Source organism: Ipomoea nil, unplaced genomic scaffold, assembly GCF_001879475.1.
Source record: "Ipomoea nil cultivar Tokyo-kokei standard unplaced genomic scaffold, Asagao_1.1 scaffold2610, whole genome shotgun sequence".
Lineage (NCBI taxonomy): Eukaryota > Viridiplantae > Streptophyta > Magnoliopsida > Solanales > Convolvulaceae > Ipomoea > Ipomoea nil.
The window spans coordinates 148231-169401 of NW_017619038.1; the positions used below are offsets into that span (position 1 = coordinate 148231).

General features: G+C 38.9%; 2 protein-coding genes across 2 annotated transcripts; one reads left to right on the forward strand and one right to left on the reverse strand.

The window, feature by feature from the left end:
• The first annotated feature begins 1531 nt into the window (after positions 1-1531).
• LOC109154237 (auxin-responsive protein SAUR68-like) lies at positions 1532-2191 on the forward strand. The gene has a single exon (XM_019302072.1). The coding sequence runs from the start codon at positions 1665-1667 to the stop codon at positions 2085-2087; it is 423 nt and encodes a 140-aa protein (XP_019157617.1). The 5' UTR covers positions 1532-1664; the 3' UTR covers positions 2088-2191.
• Positions 2192-19511: 17320 nt separating this feature from the next.
• On the reverse strand, positions 19512-20168 carry LOC109154137. Its single transcript, XM_019302004.1, has one exon. It carries the CDS (start codon positions 20166-20168, stop codon positions 19512-19514), a length of 657 nt encoding a protein of 218 aa, XP_019157549.1.
• Positions 20169-21171: the final 1003 nt, after the last annotated feature.

Below are 21171 nucleotides of genomic sequence, written 5' to 3' on the forward strand. Positions count from 1 at the left end.
GCCATTTGAGCACGGCATTTTACACATTAGTTATCTAACAAGTAAGAAAGTAAAAGAACGTAACAACCGGCGAAAAAGAAAAAAAAAAAAATCTAACAAAACTACATCTGCTGCACTCCTAATCTTCTTTGTCTCCCATATATACTTGTTGTATATATATGAGGTTAACATACTTCTGCTCTTCACCAACACGTACCAAATTTCTTTATCAATTTTTGGATTTAATTTGCATTTTCTAAGTTCAAAACAATTAAGAGTGCACATATCAGAAGCAAAGTGGCATTGGATACACAAAACATCAGAATCTCTATAACTTCATCTCACCTTATTTTAGTGTCTCCATCCATCTAACTTGTTGGATATTCTTTCTGCATGTAATTCTGTAAAATCTTTATTCAGTACATGAAGAAATCAGCTTAGTTAATACACCAATATCAACTCAATGTACTGTTCACCATAATCTCATCCACAATGTGCACCAAAAGCAGTATTAAATCTCTGCATATTTTCCCAATCTCATCACAAGACACAACGCAAGTTGGAGAAGTAAAAACTGTACAAGAAAACTTGTGTGCAAATTTTTTTTTCCACTAAAGCTGAACTGTTTGTAGTTTCTCAAGATATACAAATCCCAATCTAATATGAGAAGTAACTGAAAAAGGAAAAAAAAGTAACTGTACATCGAAACTCTTTTGTGCAAAATTTTTATCCACTAAACTGAGCTGCTTGTAGAGTCTCAAGATCTACTAGAACTAGAGATGATGTCAAGGAAGGTATCCTCTGGGCAAGGTATTGTGAGCCCACCCATTTGATGATCAAATCCAAATTCTTCTTCAGCTTGATTTAGCAAGTCTTGGAATGAAGGGTCCTTCAAGTATGATATTGGAATAACAAAGCGCTTCTTGTCACTTTCGCCCACATAAACTGCAAAGTGCCCCTTAGGAACCTCAATTTCTCTGTTTGTTCTTGAAGAAGACCTTTTGAGGCCCTGCTTAGCATGGAGAATGCGTATCATACTAATTGCCATTCTGAAATGCTTATTTTTAAAGCAACGATGCTATAGGAACAATTTTAGAATGTAGAAACTACGGTATTTGTGTAAGAAATGTTTGAGTATGGTGAATACTAACTCAAATGTGTTTATATAGATCCATTGGGAGGTGGATTGAGTGGCTAAGAGAAATTCGGATGGGTGGGCAGCCACCTAACAAGATAAGAGACATAACCACATGTTATTCCAAGAATATCAGTGTATGAACATCATTCCCCACACGCTTCAATGAAATTGAGTAGATGGGGATAGCTTATCTACTTCTGTCATTCCAAGAAACTCTGTCACATAAGAGATGAGGAGAGCAAGCAGCAAGTCTTGAATCAAATAAAGAGATGATTTGAAAACAAAACCATGTGATTCCTCATTTTTTGTCTCCATATTTGTGGTTGAAGCTAAAAGGCCCCATACAACTAGCTAGGCAGCATAACCATGTGATTTTGCCTCCTCAAGAGCTTAAAGACTGCCTTAGCCTCCTCAGCACTTTAAATAGATCACTTCCATATTCATTTCATTCATCAAACAGTGCAATTCATTCTACCCAATTTCCAAGGTTTCTACAAATCTTATTCTCTTTCATTCAATCTTTCTTTCTATTTTCTAAGTTAATATCATGATCAGTTCAAACAGGCTCATTAAGCTGGCCAAAAGATGGCAGAAATTTGCTGCCATCCGAAGAAAGAGGATTTCATTTCCAAGTCTATATGATGATTCAGATAGCTGCAGTACTTCTTCTGCAGTTTACAAGGGTCATTTCACTATCTACACTGCTGATCAGAAGCGGTTTGTTGTCCCTCTGTCATATCTCGAGAATGATATCATTAGGCAACTCTTAAGTATGTCTGAAGAAGAATTTGGACTTCCAAGCGATGGGCCTATTACACTACCATGTGATTCAGTCTTCATGGACTACATCATTTCACTTCTTAGCCGAGGTTTATCTAGAGAACTTGAGAATGCACTGATCGTTTCAGTTACTTCTCATCGGTGTTCATCAGCTCCGTTACTCCGAAATCAGGAATTGCTAGTTTGCTGATATTAATCTCAATAAATTTTGTAAATGAGGATATTAGTTGTAGCTCAATACATGATGTGAAATGTACATAAATCCAATACAGCAATACTTGATATCCAAAATCTTCAGTATTCTTCTTTGAAAATTGAAATATATATATATATATATATATATATATATATATATATATATATATATATATATATATATATTCATTGCTTTCATATTCTCCTTAATCTTCAGTTTTTTGCATTAATTGTATTCAAAAGCATTAACTTTATAATTGCCTAATTGAATTTGTAACAATAAGATTCTTCCACTTCCATTTCTGGCCTAGCATCGCTTCTGCAACTACCAAGAATAAGCAGAAGGCAGATGTAATATGGTCTTGGAATTGTTATCTTTTTAAACAGTTCTGACCATCAGCTGCAGTAGTGCCATTATAGAATTACTGGCCTGTATACTAATCTTGTTATCTCATTTTCTTTCATTTCTTATGTCGTATATATATACTAATATGGCACCTTTGTGTGATGGTTAACATGGAACTTTCAGCCTGACCACACTATTTGTGTAAACCTGCAAATTAGTTCCAAGAAACTCATCAATTTGCCAATGAAATATAATGGAAGATACATGTTGCTGTCTAAAGGAAGAAGAATTCATTTTGAAGACACAATTTAGACTGTGTGAATAGTTGTGGTAAATCCTCTGCACTAAATTTTTGTAATACCCACAACCTTATAAATAAAATATATATATATGTTTAGTAAATGAGGTCAACAAGTCAAAGCTTATTAAAATTTGATATTAGATAAAATTACTAAATTACCCTTCTCTACCCTTAAAGATTAAGGAATCCCTTGGTCTTGGAGAAAGATATCTTTTAAAAGAAGATAAGGGGAGTTGACTAGAGAGAGATAGGGGAAGGGAAGACCTTGAAGCTTGGATCTCCATCTTCTTCAAGCTTAGATCTCTAAGATATTGGGTATTCTAGGTGAGTTTAACCTCTAATTTTTACTCATTATGAGTTGGGTTTATCTTTGGAGCCCTAAGATTGATATTTGAAAATATTAGGGATTTTGACAAGGAGTATTTGGGCAAGCTAAATAGCTAAGATTTGGATGTTTTAGGTAAGTGTTTATTTCTCTCAAACTATTTTTACCCTATACTATAAATTAAACTTGTGTTTTAAGTTGTATATTGATGTTTTGAGCTGCGTTTTTGGACTGGAAATGTCTACCGGAACTGTGTTTCAAAACTCTGTTTTTTTGCCCTGGAAATGTTGAGTATTTTGGACTGAAACTGTTTCGGGTCTTGACTTATATATTCTGGACTGAAAGCTAGCACTATGTGTAGGGGTGTTGGAGTGGTTTGTTGGTGCTGTGTTGGTGCCTTGGTGAGATGTTGCATGTTGCGTGTTCAACTCCCCTTGCTAACATTTTTGTGTGCTGTTTTACTTGTATGCTATATGTTTATAAAATGGGTTGTTTGCTTAAAGTGAGATTTGAACTCTTAACCTCATGCTTATATTAACTTAAGTTCTTCTAACTAAGCCATTTCAATCCCTTTGAAATTACTTTGGTTTAATAAACCATTCTATGATGTCTAAAGAGTTATGTACTAAGAAAATTATTATTTTGAGAATGGTTTATACCTTGCATATTTCTTAGTTTGATAAACTTATTACCTATTTTGGAAATATGAACTTTGTTATGTGATTTTAAGCAAATGATTTTTGCTACATCAGGCTATTTGATTATAAGAACTATTTTGATTATTTGATCAAACTCATGAGGCAACCTACATTTTGTTGTTTGTTTTGTTTGGCTTGGAACGTTCCTAATTGCTCATTCCGAATCGTCGAGCTTGACTCATTCCGAATCGTCGAGTCTTTCGAATTATTTGTTGGAACGTTCCATCCGGCTCATTCTGAATCGTCGAGCCTGACTCATTCCGAATCGTCGAGTCTTTTTGGACCATTATACCGATAATGGCATGTGCCACATAATATAATGGTGGTTGTAGGTTGCCAATGAGTTATATGTAAAGGAATGATTGGTGCTTTTGAAAGTATTGTTTTATGAAATAATATTGATGCCCATGTAGCTAAAGTTTTTCGTTTTGGGAATTTGTGTATAGTATGATGGAAGTATGTTATGATTTTGATATAATTTAAGGATTGAGTTTTGCATCTAGTTGTTACTCTAAAGCTTTTTGTATTATATTGGGGCTACTTGATCCGGGGTTGAGAGGAGTATCACTTACTGGGCATTAGCTCATTATTTGTATTTTTCTCATGTTTCAGAGTAGTTAAGGACATGTGAACAGCACGAGCACAAGTGGTGGCGTCTCGAAGGTGACTTTTGAAACTTGGAGACTTAGTCCTACTTTTGGAGCTTATCATGGATTTTTGTTTATTTAGACATTCCCTTTGACCCTTTGTGTTTTTTGGTAGACCATTGTGCTTGGCTTTGGTGCTTGTGATGCATTTTGGACATACTACTCTTGATTGTAAATATCTAATAGTGGATTTGATGAGTTTTTGGGAAGAATAAGTCGATTATATTTTGTCATTTTGGGTTGTGGAATTATTGTATATTCAAGTGTTATTATGAAGATTCTGAGAGGTATGTATGGTTAGGCTTCGTATTGTTACAGGTCTTCACGTAACGATACGGCCGGGTCATGTCCTAAAAGTGGGGCGTGACAATTTTACTGGTAGCTTCATTTTATTTTTCAATATAGACTGTTCTCAAGATTATTCCTTTATTCTGAAATTGTAAAAGTTTATTGCTTAACTTTTAGTGTAGAATATGCCTTGAAGAGATATTGCACTGCTAGTTTTACTCAAAGTATATTCAAAGCAACAATTTGGAATAGGATTTGGTGAAAATTGGACAGCATTTTTGATATTTTCAAAGTTGTTGCCAAAATGCAGACAAAAATCTATACAAATGAACTGTACTGGAAAAGTCTTCTATGCAAAATTTTTCTTCCCTAAACTAAGTTGTCTGTAGTCTCTCAAGATCTCAAACTAAAGATGACTTCAAGAAAGGTATCCTCCATACAAGGTATTGTGAGTCCACTTGTTGGATGATCAAATCTGAATTTTTCCTCAGCTTGACTAAGCAAGTCTTGGAATGAAGGGTCTTTCAAGCACGACACTGGAATGACAAAACGCCTCTTTTCACTCTCCCCAACTTAAATTGCAAAATACCCCTTAGGCACTTTGTTAGATGAATAAGGGTTGGTTAGAGTTAGGTGCTTAGTCTCTCATTTGAATTTCAAATCCTTTGGCGGGTAGTCTTTCAGCCTATGTATAAATAAGGCTTCTACTTGTACAGAGATATATGAATATACACACTGTTCTTGTGTTCCAATACTTAACATGGTATCAGAGCGAGGTTAGTGAGAGTGAGTGCTTGGGCTAGGTCGAGGGAGGACGGGCGACGCCGCTGCAAGAAGTTAGGTCGCCGTCGGAGGAGTCACACGCCTTCACGCGTCGCCATCGCCGAGCTGCTCCGACGCCACGCGCCGGCGCGTGAGGAGTTTTCTGGCGACATCGCTGGTCGGTTTTTGCTTCTCCAGTCTCGCCTCGTCGTGCTGAGTCCTAGGAGGTGGGATGTGTTGAAGGTTTTCCATCTGGTTGTGTCTTCTAATGAAAGAGGTACGTGCAGTGTGTATTCTGTTTACTGCGTGAGGTTGGTGTGCTGATTATCCTTTTGATTTTTGTTGGGTAAAGGTTAAAATGGCACAAGAAAGGAGTATCACTAATATTTCCACGCCATCTAAATTAATTGACATAGTTTTGGCTCCAGATGGGTGTAATTTTCCTGAGTGGAGGTTTTTGGTTAAAGTAAATTTAGATGGTATGGGGAAGGGTGATCATCTGGGGACTGAAAAACTACTGATAAAGTCTTAATGTCACGTGTAATTAATTGCATTGATAGGAGAATTATTTTATCTATGCAACACTGTCAAACTGTTAAAGAAGTATGGGATTTAGTGAACAAATGGTTTAGTGAAACTAGTAACTTGAGAATGTTATACAAGTTATCTCAGGAAGCATATCGATCTAGTCAAAAGGGGCGTGAGCTTAGAGATTAATATTATGACTTTAAGAGTGTATATGTTGCTTTGTGTGCTGCGATGCCAATAACAAATGGTGTGGATGAAATGAAAAAACAACATGACAAATTACTTGTTTTTAGTTGGATTGCTGGCCTGGATAAAGAATATGATGTTATTAGATCTCAACTGCTAGGAAATAAAGACTTGGAGTCTTTGGATCAAGTATTTTCCATGCTACAGAATGCATCAGGAAATAATGATTCAAACAAGCTCTAGGAAAGAAATGCCTTTATGTCACAAGGTAATATGGATCCAAGTGCCCTGGTAACCCAAGGGGGGTGTACCGGTGAAAATTATGGCTCTCGAGGAGGGGGTAATAACCGCTCCAGAGGGCGCGGGGGTTCTTGGAGAGGTCGTGGAGGCCCACGAGTTTGTTTTAATTGTGGGGATCCCGGGCACTTTCAAAATCAGTGTCCTAAGCCGCCAAGACAACAAATGGCTGCTAATACGACATCCACGTCAGAAGGTCACACAATAGTGATGACAAATCAGGAGTTTGCTAGATTCATCCAGATGAAGCTTTCTTCTTCCTCGCAGTTTCCATCCAGTCAAGTGCCTTCCTCCGCAACGTTTGTCCAAACAGGTAATTCAGTTGCTTGTGTTTCTTCTGCGCCTCGGCAGTGGGTCATTGACTCAGGGGCTTCTGAGCATATGACAGGTAATTACAATGTTTTTTCTACGTATCTGCCCGTCACTTCTGGTCATACCGTTACTCTAGCAGATGGGTCTATAACAACTTTTTTGGGTAAAGGTAGTTCCACTGCAACATACTCGTTACCCCTTGCTTCTGTGTTATACCTCCCAAAATTTCCCTTTAACTTACTCTTTATTAGTCAAATAACTTGTAACCTGAAGTGTTATGTTACGTTTTTTCCTGGCTATTGTCTGTTCCAGGATCTTTTGACGAGGAGGATTATTGGTAAGGAGAAGGAGATTGGCGGTCTGTATGTCTTAGAGCAGTTTACATCACTCGAGAACGTCTCTACTGGTTTGGTGAGCAATGTTTCCCCCTTTCAATTGCACTGTCGGTTTGGCCACTCGTCTTTACCAGCACTAAAGAAGATGTGTCCTGGTTTAGAGGCTTTGACTGTCTTGCAGTGCGAGTCGTGTGAGTTCGCAAAACACCATCGTATTCCTTATGTTTCTCGGGTAAATAGTAGAGTAGATTCTTTATTTGAATTAGTTCATTATGATGTTTGGGGTCCGTGTCGGGTTACGTCCAAACATGGTTTTCGGTATTTTGTAACCCTTGTTGATGACTTCTCTAGGTGTACTCGGTTGTATCTCATGAAGTCTAGGGGTGAATTGTTTGATGTTTTCCGAAGCTTTTGTGTTGAAGTTAAAACTCAGTTTAATAAGACTATACAGTGTTTGAGAAGTGATAATGCTCAAGAATATTTTTCTTAAATCCTTTTCTAACTTTATGAGTCAAAATTGTATCATACATCAAACTTCATGTGTTTACACCCCCCAACAGAATGGTGTCGCGGAAAGAAAGAGCCGCCATTTGTTAGAAATTGCCCGTGCCCTTTTATTCCAAATAAAAGTGCCTAAAGTTTTTTGGGCAGATGCTGTTCACACTGCTTGTTTCTTTATCAACATGATGCCTTCCTCTGTACTCCGTCGTCAAAACCCGTATTCAGTTGTGTATCCCTCCAAACCTCTGTTTGCCCTGTCCCCTAAGGTTTTTGGTTGTACATGCTTTGTACAGGATGTCTGTCCACTAAAGGGAAAGCTTGATCCTAAATCTCTTAAGTGTATCTTCCTGGGGTATTCTCGAACTCAAAAAGGGTATAGGTGTTACTCCCCTGATTTGGGGAGGTATCTGGTTTCGGCTGACGTCACGTTTTTTGAGGAAACTATGTTCTCTGATACCGGGGTGCTCCTGGGAAAGGAATTTTGTATGCCAATCATGGGCATGTGAGTGTTGAGGCCTTCTCTGACGCTGATTGGGTTGGGTCACCGAGTGGCAGGAGGTCGACAACGGGGTATTGTGTGTTCCTTGGTGGCAACCTAGTGTCATGGAAAAGTAAGAAGCAGGGTGTTGTGGCTCGCTCTAGTGCAGAATCTAAGTATAGAGCAATGGCTCATGTGGCATGTGAGGTGACATGGTTGTGTAATGTCCTTGGGGACATCGGTGTAGAGGTGAGTAAACCAGTTCCTTTATGGTGTGACAACAAAGCCGCTATACACATTTTGAGTAATCTTGTGTTTCATGAGCGCACTAAACATATTGAAGTAGATTGTCACTTTGTGCGGGACAAGGTTCAACAAAGGCTACTTTCTACTGTTCATGTCCGAACTGGTGATCAGCTGGCAGATGTGCTTACAAAAGGCCTTAGTAGAGCCAGAATTGAGTATATTTGTAACAAGCTGGACATGATTGACATCTATGCTCCAACTTGAGGGGAAGTGTTAGATGAATAAGGGTTGGTTAGAGTTAGGTGCTTAGTCTCTCATTTGAATTTCAAATCCTTTGGCTGGTAGTCTTTCAGCCTATGTATAAATAGGGCTTCTACTTGTACAGAGATATATGAATATACACACTCTTCCTGGGTTCCAATACTTAACACACTTCACATTCTCTGTTTGTTCTTGAAGAAGATCTCCTGAGGCCTTGCTTAGTACGGAGAATGGGAGTCATACTAATTGCCATGCTATGATGTTTGTTTTTAAAGCAGTGGCTGTGTAAATCAAAGATGCAGATATAGAATGCAGAAAGTAAGGTAGCTGTGAAGGAAATATTTGAGTGGGGTGAATACTAACTCAATTGTGTTTATATAGATCCTTTGGGAAGTGGATCGAGTGGCTAAGGGCCCGGGTATGGTAGCCAGCTAGCATGATAAGACAACATTATCACATGGTTTTGTCTTTGAGAAATCATCAACAATTTCTAAACACAAGTTTGTGATTCCTCATTCTTATGTCTCTATATATTTCCTCATACAACTCCAGTGCACATGGTTTTGCCTTCCATAATTTTCTCAGTAACTTATAGCCCCGTGGGGCACTTTAAATAAGTCACTTCCATATGTATTTTGAGCATGAAGCACCAAAAGTCAGTCCAACCAAGACCTAAGGTTTTTACTGCTGTTTTTATCTTCTGTTCAATAGTCAGGAAAGGATTGAAGTACCATGCCACCCATGGTATTAAGCCATAGTCTTCTGGATGAATGGTGATGACAGAGAAATATAGATCTTAATTTGTCATATTCCCTTGCCATAAACCCCTAGAAGCATGGAAACAAACCCTCTCTGAAACCACTAATGATCACTGAATACCAAATGTTGGACACAGCTCTATATTCCAAAATCTTCATAAATCCATTCTCCTTAGAACATTAGTAAGAAATGACCAAGAAACTCAATGATATGCTACAAAGTAACATCTTCATCATCCCCCGAAAACTTGATTATTTTATGAATACACATTCGCATTCTTTTATCCTTCACAATGGAATGGAAGAGCATTATTGTATCCACTTAGTGTGCACTGTTTACCTCGAATAATCCTCTTCAATCTGGGGCTGCTTTTGGTAAAGGGCATTTACCTTATTATAGTTCAGCATGACTTCCTTTGATGGATCTTTCTCTAACTTAATCTCAAATTCTTGCACCCTTATTCCCATTTCCAGCTCCTCCTGTTCTATTCCATTCACTCAATACATTCCACAAAATTTCTGTTTGTATAAGAAGACAAACATTGTATTTCCTTGAACCTTTTTGTTTCGTACCTTCTCAACCGAATCCAGAAAGCCTTCATAGTCATTCCAAGCAATTATAAATGTAACTGAAATGGATTAGCATAACTCCCAGTTGATCTAGCACAAGTTATGTGCATCAAAGAATGGTGAGAAGTAGTACTTTCTAGCCTAATTATGAACATCATCAATATGAAAAATTGCACAAGCATTCCGTCAAGCCTTTTCCAAATGGCATAAGAACCATACCCGCTATTCAACCTCATCATAGAATTACCATACAAACGAATATGAAATAATCCACAAGCATTGACACACTATACTGCAGGATAGCCAACCTCTTCTGCATGTTGTCTGGCACTCCTCCAAACTTTTTCTGTATAGTAATCCACAAAATGTAGATCTATCTTACAGCCCCATAGATCCTATACCTATCTATATGAAGAAGAGATCATGTAACAAATGGGATTCTTTTTTGTACTGCAACTGAGAAATATCTTTAAAAGGTTCAAGGATACCAGCAACCAGCCTATAATTAGAGGCCAGGGTGATACTTCTTAATGAAACATTTGTCACCGAGGGATCCTTTAGTAGAAATCTCTCTAGCATTCCAAATTATGGCTACTAATCATTTACGAGGGGTAGCAAGAGGGGGATGGAGTACTTCCCTGATGGCTTTCCAGGCTTGTTTGAATGTGATCTTTACTGTGTTTGGAAAACAATGACGTACTGTCCTGAAGGATAAGATTCAACGTAACTAGGCCAATGGCTTGCTTGGTGCACTGCCTGACTCAACCCATTTTGCTACTGAAGCTGAAGACATCTTGTTCATCATCCTGGTTGGCAAAACTGTTGAATGGATAAGAAATATGTGTGACGGAAGTATTTTAGATGGTGAATTCAAAATCAAGTGTGTATATATACATCCCTTAGGGGGTTGATTTAGTGTCTAATACAAAATATGGCACATGGTCTTTGTGGACTATATCATTTCACTTCTTAGCCGCGGTTTATCCCAAGAACTAGAGAGTGCTTTGTGTTTTTTAGTTTCTTCAATCTAGTGCTCATCAGTTTTATTGCACTAAGGATAGAGAAATCAAGAACTTCTAGTTTGCTAAGTTTTTGTTTTGTTTAGTTTTTCTTTCTTGCTAATCCAATAGCTTGTTCGATCACATGAAATTTATATAATACTGAGACTTCATATCCACTGCATACAGCAAAATTTGTAGACATACCCAGATTTTTTTCTTTGGATTATCCAACCCCCCACACATGAAATCCACATTTTGTTCTTTGCTCTCCTATTCCATTAACATATATCCTTGTGGTTCTTCATTTCTTTGGCACAATACCAACATTTCTTGTCCAAAAATGATTGTCCTTCCCTCTGTCTGTACTTTATAGCCCCGTGAAATTAGCTTTCTAATATTTATGGAAAATGAAATATGTACTCTCATGGAGTATAACTCCCGCTACGTGTACAAATTTTATTGAGTAAATAAAAGTGAATGAATAAAAGCAGTGGTCCACTTTGTTGTTTAAATCAATCAAAGGATGACACCTAAGCAAGGAGTAAAAAATGGAATAGAAAGTAAGAGTACATCTGTACATGTAGTATTACTCAATATTTATACTTCAGTCATCCTTTCTTACCATTTCAAAGCATTCAAGAATGTTATGAAATGTATATATATATTAGGCAGCACGTGGATTTATAGGGATTTGAGTAGGCAGTCATAAGGAAATTAAATATAATTGTCTTGTTTCCTCTTTAGTGGTCTTGTAGCATGTATATATAGGGCTGTGTATTTCCTTTCTATTAATTTATTCAGAAACTTTTCTTCACCTTCATACATGGTATCGTAGTCTTTATGATTTTTTTTTTCTTGATCTGCTTTCGTAATGCCCACCTAGGGAGGAGCGTTGGTGTTCGGTGATTGTGTCTGGAAAATCCAAAGCTGTTCTTGCCAGCGCGTGAGGCTCATGTGCCATCGCCGTCCACTGCCACCCTCACCCACTGTTGCAAAAATTGCGCTTAGGCGCCGCCCGCCCGCCTAGCGTATCACCATAATCGGTGGTCTAGGCGGCCGACCGACTAGGCGGCCTAGGCACTAACCACCTAGGCTGCCTATACGCCAACTAGGCCGCCAAGTCGGCCAATTAGCTATTTTTTTAATTGATTATTTCACTCAAAACGACGTTGATTTGAGCGAAATAATCCTAAATTGTTCAAACCCTAGCTGTTTTTAGGTTAATATTTAATATTTTAGTATTAATTATTAAAGTATTAAATAGTTTATAATGATTCAGTTTTAAAAAAATAAAAATAAAAAAAAAAAATTTAAACAATTTTTTTTTAAAAAATTCATGGGTGCCCAATAAGCGCCTAGCGATTTTTTCAACCATGCTCGCACCACACACTGTCACGTCCAGTGTTTCCTGTCACCAGAAAATTTTTCCGTCGACTATTGTTGGGTCAGCTAGGTCTGCTTACCTCGGTTTTGGACTTGGTTTAGACCCTTGTATCTTTGCATCTTTTGTTTCAGGGTTAGTTTGTCTCGTACACACTCAAACTTGAATTTGTGTGGTTTGTGACCACCTAACTAAGAGTTTTGTCTGATGAAGATAGTGTTTGGGTGCTGGATGATGCATGTTTGTTTCTATAAAGACAAAATTCGATCAATTGATGATGATATTGTTGGGTTTACTAGTCATTGTGACCTAGTTAACGAACTGATGGACTATTTGGAGTACTTGTACTCTAGGAAAATGAATATCACTCGTATGTATGATGTTTGCAAGTCCTTTTACTATGTAGAAAAAAAACAATGTCTCTTACGGCATATTTTATGGAATTTAAGAGAACATATGAGAACTTAATAAACTTATGCCATTCAGCACTCACATTAAAGAGCAGCAAAAGCAAGGTGAACAAATTGTTGTTATGAGTTTTTTGGCAAATTTCCCTCCTGAGTTTGAAACAGTGAGGTCAATGATTCTTAGTAACTCTAAGGTCTCTACTCTAACTGATATTCTCCCATGACTAATTCAATTGGAGCAATCACAACAAAGTGTGCATGAGGAGACGATCCCACCAAGCAGTGATCTCATTGGTCGGCATTCGCACAATGGGAACGGTAGCAACTCCTAGGGACACATTGTAACACCCCCGATTTTACCAAAATTTAAAAGTTTAAATAAAAGATAATATCTAAGCATTAAGCATAAACAAAGCGGAAGCTAGACAACTGCAAAACGGGAGATGTTATGCCACACCTATACAACTATAGGTGCACAGGCTAAGTCTACACAAACTATCCATCAACAGAGTCATAAGAAACAAGGCACACAGGCCAAAAGTCTAAACAACAGGAAAGCATAAGAACTACGCTAACTAGGGTCCACTAGCGCGCTCTCCAAGTTACTCATAACCTGTAAAGACATAGGGATAACACCCGTCAGCGAGAGATGCTGGTAACCCACCAATACGCGTTAAGTACATAATATATAGATATTACAAAACTATTTGAGACAGAGGAATACAGTATATATCATTTCCAAAACCGAGAGAGGGAACATCAAGGGACACAACATCACGCTCTCAACAAAGACCAACCATCAACAACAATCCACAAGTCAATAAAGACAACAAGCAACATACTCAACAATAGATGCAACGTAACCTACCATGAACATGGTAGAGTTCCCGATAGACATGCTCATAAGCAATAAACACAACAATTCAGATAATGACAAGTTTCACGTTCTAACCTTATGCCTTAGTACCGCCCTTATGGCTACCCCCGGCCTTATCTCAGTTCCAACATGTACCTCCGAGTGTCACCCTATACTTTTAAGTCCAACCTTATCCTTCCTGGGACCGTTGTCCCCCGTCAAACTGTCACCAAACAATACCGCCGAACTCTCAGTACACGAGGGTACCATTAAATATCATAGTCACATACCGCCGAACTCATGAGCAAAACTCAAGTCACAATACCACCAATCTCATTCATAATCACACATAGGCATCATCAAGAGGATTGAGGCTCATCAACAGCCCAATCAAGCATCAACAACGGGTACAACAAATGTACAAGATCACATTATAGACATCAATCAAGAGGTTTCAATGATAGACATGAAACAATACTCAACAACAACAATGGACTTCAATCCAATATCAACGTGATTGGCAACACAAGTTGCCAATCCTCAAAGGAATGGACAAACTACACATACTAGCATCAAAGACAACATATCTAGCATGTTCATCAAACGGGTAAACCAAAATGGTTCCAACGAACCTCAAAGACACACATAAATCCAACGAATCTCAAAGTTGGACCATAAACACGATTCAAGACCCCAAATCCTAACATGAATTCTTAAGACATCGTTCTAGTCATACGAAACATCAAGGAGACACCCGTTCAACAATCCAACAAAATGAGGTCAAAACATCACAAACCAAAGGATGGAACCACGGGAAAACAACACCCGACACGCCACCCTTAATGTACCCCGCATGTGGGTCCCTACCCACGGCTCTACCCGCCGGGTACAAAACTACCACCTGCAGGTGGGGCGGCGGGTGGACATCTGCCCGCCGTTCCGCCCGCGGGGAACACCCTATGCAACAAATAATTCCCTTCGGGGAATTTCATCTCCAAGGTCAAGTTCAAGTCCAAAACACCCCAAATCTCACATACAACAAGGAAATGACTTGAACGCAAGAATAGATCATTGAATAGCATTCAAGAAACCTAGATACAAGCTCTAAACACGCATTATCACAAGATCATGCATCAAATCACTCACAACACCAAGAATCATCAATAGCAAGTAGAAAATAGGTTTTGTATAGCATGGGTTGCCTTTGAAGACCAAAAATCTCTTCCTTTCTACCCTCCTAAGATTCTCCTTGAAGCTCCTCTTCAACCAAATCTTCTTACACAACCAAAACCACAAGAAAACACTAATCTTAGAAAAATACTAGGTAAAAACAAATAAAAACACCAACTAATCCTAGATCTTACCCTTCCTCAAGCTTGGGAGGTGGAAAGGTGGAATCTTGGAATGATTCCTAGCAAGGTTGGATTAGATCTTTCTTGGCTTGGGGAAGAAGCCAAGTTTTCTTAGAGAGAAGGGAGAGAAAAGTTGTCTTGCCAAAGTGGGGAAATGAACTTTAGGTTTGATAGGGTAAGGCTTCAAGACCAAGCAAGGGAAAAAAACCATCATGCCCTTACTTTCCCTAGAAAGGCTTAAGAAGACCCCAAAGAATTAGGTACAACCATCAAAGCTAAAGGTACCCCTTTTTGACTTAGATCAATTGACCAAGGAGTTGGTCAATTTAGGTCCTCCGACTATCAATTTGGGAAATTGATTAGAAAATCAACAAGGATAACTTAGGATTAATTACTCAATTAATCCTATTTAAAAGGTTGGATTTTCGGGGTGTCACATCCTCTCCCCCTAACAATAAGCTTCGTCCCCGAAGCTTGGGTGCAGCAAGGGTTGTCAAAAAGGATAATGGTGAACAAAATGTGACAAGAATAGAAGTGAAAGATAACAAGGCTTAAAGGCAACAAGCTCTCACCAAGCAACACTTACAAAATCTAAAGCACACTCCCAAAACCAAGGCCTAAACTAACAACCAACCTTAGCACATCTACAAACAATCTACCCTACACCCACAGCTATCATCAACTACCGCTAGAGATAACACACAAGGTAAACAAAAGCTAGAAAGGATTACCTCACTCCTCAGCTTGGGACGAGTCGTCCTCCGAGCCCTCTTCAGCTTCTTCATCAGACTCAAGGTCTTCTTCGGCTCCATCCCGGCTAGAACTTGCTTCCAGCGCTGTCAACTTCTGATTCATGGTAACAAACTGAGCCTTCATAAACGAGAAGCCTTCCTCGATCATCCGGTTCTGTTGCCGCAGAAGAGCTACCACATGGTCCTCGTGTGTCATAGAGTCGTTCTCCTTCTTGGTCCTCACTTCCTTCCTTCGGCGGTTCTCCCCGTCCTCGGAGTCGCTTTCCTCCACTTCTTCCTCTTCCTCATCTCCTCCCAAATCTTGGACAGTCTGCTTCAACTTCTTGACAGGAACCCCCAACTGCTCTGTCAGAAGCTTCCTCTCAGATGGGGATTTCTTAGCTACCTCTTTCAAGGTGATTTATTCATTGTCCTCCAGCTGAAACAAATTACAACTCTGAAGATTCACAGCATCCAACATCATTTTGCCAACGGCCTTGGCAAATGTCCCTTCAACCTTCACCCCTTTCTTCTTGAAAATACAACTCAGAATCATACCGTAGGGTAGGCTCTTACGGTTATGATCCACACAATAATCCATGTGTTGAAGCATGAGGGCTGGTAGGTTGAAGTTCACTTTATGCTTCAAGAAATAAGCAAAAGCACACTCCAAATTTCCCAAAAGATTACTCTTGTTGTTGTTGGGTAACCGACAATCCGTAACAAGCATTATCAGAATCTTTTGCTCCCCGGTGAGAGCCACTTCTTTTCCGGCCTCGTGGCTTGGGTAAAACCACTGGTTCTCCCCAAAAGGTACTCCAAATAATCTTGGTACCCCAAGTCTTCGGTACTCACCCAAGCATCTCTACAATACTCCGAGACCCCAGTGGTCGTCAAATTCAGGAGTTTAGCCAACCGATTCTCATTCAAGGAAATCTTAACACCCCTCACCTTAGAGGTGATTTCCAATTTTCCCCCATCCTTGGTCACATTCATGTGACGATAAAATTCCTTTACCAAATTCGGGTATGTCTCACTTTTAATCAACAAAAACCCATCCAACAAATCTTGAAATTTAAGCACATCCAAAAGGAAACTTGAAAAAGATTCGGGTTCAAAGGCTTTACCTTCCAAAACTGAGCAATGGGCATCCACCCATTCCACCCTCTTGATGGTTTTTGACCTTCTAGGCATGGTGCAAGAAACTCAAGGTGAGGTAGACCCAAAACTCTTTCTTTTTCCTTCTTCTTTTTTCTCTTTTTCTTTATTTTTTTCCCTTTTTCTCGGTTGTTTTTTCTGGCGTTGCTGCGGCGAAGGGGATCGGCGACGGCGACGGCGACAGTTGATGCGGCGGCGGCGGCGACTTCTGGCGAGGTGGTGCGGCGACGGGTGGCGGCAGCAGGTCGATGGGTGGAGGAGTAGCGATGGGTAGGGGGTGGGGGGGTTCTTGGCTGCTACGGGTAGAAGGAAAGAGAAGAGAGAGGAGGGTTTTTGGGAAAAGATGGGGAAAATGGATTTTTAATTTGGGGGTTTTAGTTTGGGTTGAAAGGAATAGGTTAAGAGGAATTAAAGAGGAATAAAGTTTAAGAATCATTGCTAGTTAAGAAGGTTTAAGGGTTTGGTTGGAAAACTTTAATGCCTAAGTTTAAAACTCATCAACAACAAATTAAAATTTTAAGCTCTACACTTACAGCACGTTTGGTTCACGGAATGAATGAATTTGGAGGGAATAAGAATGCTATTCCACATGAAATGGAATATGAATTGTATTATGTTGTTTGGTTGGCTGAAGGAATAAACTTTAGTAATTGTATTCCACATAAATACCCTTATACATAATAATAATAATAATAATAATAATAATAATAATAATAATAATAATGATAATTTTAATAATAATAATGAATATGATTATGATATACTGAACGTGTTATATATATATATATATACGCGCGATGCGCGAAAATTTATGCCCAATATTAAAATATTTGTAAGTAACAAAATTTAAAAAATTAGTTAAAATTATGTTTTGCCCAATATATTTGAATAATATAGTGATCAAAACAAAAAAAAATATATATATTTTTATATAATAATAATTTACAAATAATACTAAGCTAACATGCACCCACATATATGATATATTGATATGGATACACAAATAATATACATACATATTATATATATATATATATATATATATATATATATATATATATATATAATTTAACATTCATATAAATATTTAATTAAAATATAATTTATAATTAAATTAATTGTTATATGGTAATTTTAATAAAATGATAATTAAAAATAGGAAAAAGATATGATAGATGTAGGTGTATGGTAAGATTGGTAGATATATTAAAAACTAACGGTGTTATAACGGTGTAAGGATGATTTTGTCCAATGCAAATGAATGTACAACAATTAAAGCAAAATGTATATATTTATTAGCATATAAAAAAGGGACAAAAATCAAGGACATAACTTGTATTGACACTTATTATGTTTTTAGATATATATATATATATATATATATTATTACGCAAATACATATTTATATTTATATTTATATTTATTTTCCCACTTATCCCACATCGGTTGGAGAAGTAAGGAATGGAGCCTTGAGGCTCCTTTAAGGAGCCTCAAGGCTCCATAATTTCAATTGCAATGCTCATCCGCTAGGCAAGCTTGCAATGCTCATCCGCTAGGCAAGCTTGCAATGCCCATCCGCTAGGCATGAAGATGGGCAGGCTACTTGCTCCATAATTAAAGAGTCTTATACAATTAATTTTTATTATATATATATATATATATATATATATATATATATATATATATATATATATATATATATATATATATATATATATATATATATATATATATATATAAACTGTCAAGGGTGTTTTGAGAAAATACTTTTCTTTTCCCAAAATGTCAATTGCAAACGTTGCAAAATGTGTGTATTATTCATTACACACACACACACACACACACACACACACACACACACACACACACACACACACACACACATATATATATATATACCATGGGAATAGCTAATACCAAGGCCCCCCTAGGAATGGCTATTCCCCTTGCGAAGGTAATAGCTCATTCCTAGGCATGTTATTCCCATGACAAAACGATCCAACCAAACGATGGAATAAGTCTATTCCAAGGAATGTTATTCCATTCCTAACCTATTACATGAACCAAACATGCCATTAATGATTTACCCAAGTCTAGGTTTTAGAAGAAGAAAGGCTTTAGGTTACACTTAAAAAAATTAAATCTTTTAGCTCTTGGGTTTTAGACTAAGGTTTGTCAACATCAACGAAACAACTAACTCTCGTAATTAATTTTGGGTACAACTCAAAGACAAGAAAGGTTGAATCGAGAATGGTACCTGTTGCCTTGTCCTCGGTCAGACCCTCAGCTTCAGCCTGTGATCGGCTCATCACGTACACCCTGCCTTGACACCTAGCTCCTCCCGAAGACGCATTCCTGGAACCACGGTTAAACCCATTTCCTGCCTGTCCCGACGGTGCATGCCTTGCACTAGACTTTGGAGCTCCTTGATCCGACTGGAGGTTGCACTTGAAGGCTTTGTGACCCCTCTTCCCACACTTGAAACAAAGCAACGGATTCCCTTGGCAGTCCTTTCCAATGTGGTTCCTACCACATCTCCGGCATCCAAAAAGGCTTTCCCGTCTTGCCATTGTCCAACTTAGCCGTCCCTTGAGTCGGTGGGGAGGTTGGCCCACTCCTAAAGCTCTGCCTTGGCCTCTTGAAGTTTTGTTGCCCACTACCTTCACCTCTTCTCCTGACCGCGTCAAAAGACCATCATTGCAACTGCTGAACCCTATACAAATCTGCTGCACTCAAATAAGCCTCATTGAACGTCATCGGTTTGCTGACCGTCAAGGCCTTCCTTGCCTCATAGCTGAGCCCTGCTACAAACTTATCCACCTTAGCAGCCTCGGTGGGAACCAACACGCGCGCAAACCGGGCTAACTCAAGAAAGCGCTTATGATACTCCACTACGGACAGGGTCCCTTGCTTCAAGTGGAGGAACTCCTCATACATAGCCGCCCTTACATGAGCTGGATAAAACCTTTCCCAGAGCTTATCTTTCAACGCTGACCAATCAAACCCCGGTTCCTCAAGACATGCCGGACCTTCATGGACCCACCATAGGTCCGCCTCGTGACTGAAGTAAAACCTCGCTAGCTCCACATGACGGTTTTCAGGGCATCCAACCACTGCGAAGATTTTGTCCAAGGCACGGATCCACTCTTCTAAAAGAATGGGGTCTTCTTCCCCGGCGAAGACGGGAGGTCGGTGACTCGAAACTTGCCGACCCACATCGCGGTTTCCAGCTAGCGGTGGCGGAGGGTTGTTGTTGTTGTGCATAGTCTGCGTGAGGTGCTGAAGGTTCTGTGCTAGCTGTTCATTTGTGGGCGTATCCGGGGTCCGGGCACGATAGCGAGGAGGTTCCATCACAAGATTCTACAGAAACAACACGGTTACGGCAAAGAAACGAGGAGACTTGCACCCTTACTCGATGCTTAAAGCGAGAGAGCTAAGGCTAAACAAGAACAAACAAATCAAACACAACAAGCGATAAAGGAAACTCACAGCTCACCGCGCGTCCTAAGAGTCTTAAGTCCTAACACTTAGTCACTTAGAGGTCAACTTAGAGTCTCAATTCTAACTTAACTTCTTAAAGTTCAACTCTTAGCATCCTAGACTCAAATCTAGGCTCTGATACCAACTGTAACACCCCCGATTTTACCAAAATTTAAAAGCTTATATAAAAGATAATATCTACTAAAAGCATAAACAAAGCGGAAGCTAGACAACTGCAAAACGGGAGATGTTATGCCACACCTATACAACTATAGGTGCACAGGCTAAGTCTACACAAACTATCGATCAACAGAGTCATAAGAAACAAAGCACACCGGCCAAAAGTCTAAACAACAGGAAAGCATAAGAACTACGCTAACTAGGGTCCACTAGCGCGCTCTCCAAGTTACTCATAACCTGTAAAGACATAGGGATAACACCCATCAGCGAGGGATGCTGGTAACCCACCAATACGCGTTAAGTACATAATATATAGATATTACAAAACCATTTGAGACAGAGGAATACAGTATATATCATTTCCAAAACCGAGAGAGGGAACATCAAGGGACACAACATCACGCTCTCAACAAAGACCAACCATCAACAACAATCCACAAGTCAATAAAGACAACAAGCAACATACTCAACAGTAGACGCAACCTACTATGAACATGGTAGAGTTCCCAATAGACATGCTCATAAGCAATAAATACAACAATTCACATAATGACAAGTTTCACGTTCCAACCTTATACCTTAGTACCACCCTTATGGCTACCCCCGGCCTTATCTCAGTTCCAACCTGTACCTCCGAGTGCCACCCTGTACTTCTGAGTCTAACCTTATCCCTCCTGGGACTGTCGTCTCCCGC

What these genes read in the sequence shown, in the direction of transcription:
- LOC109154137 (XM_019302004.1), bottom strand. Translation starts at nt 20,168, where the DNA reads ATGGAACCTCCTCGCTATCGTGCCCGGACCCCGGATACGCCCACAAAT.
- LOC109154237 (XM_019302072.1), top strand. Translation starts at nt 1,665, where the DNA reads ATGATCAGTTCAAACAGGCTCATTAAGCTGGCCAAAAGATGGCAGAAA.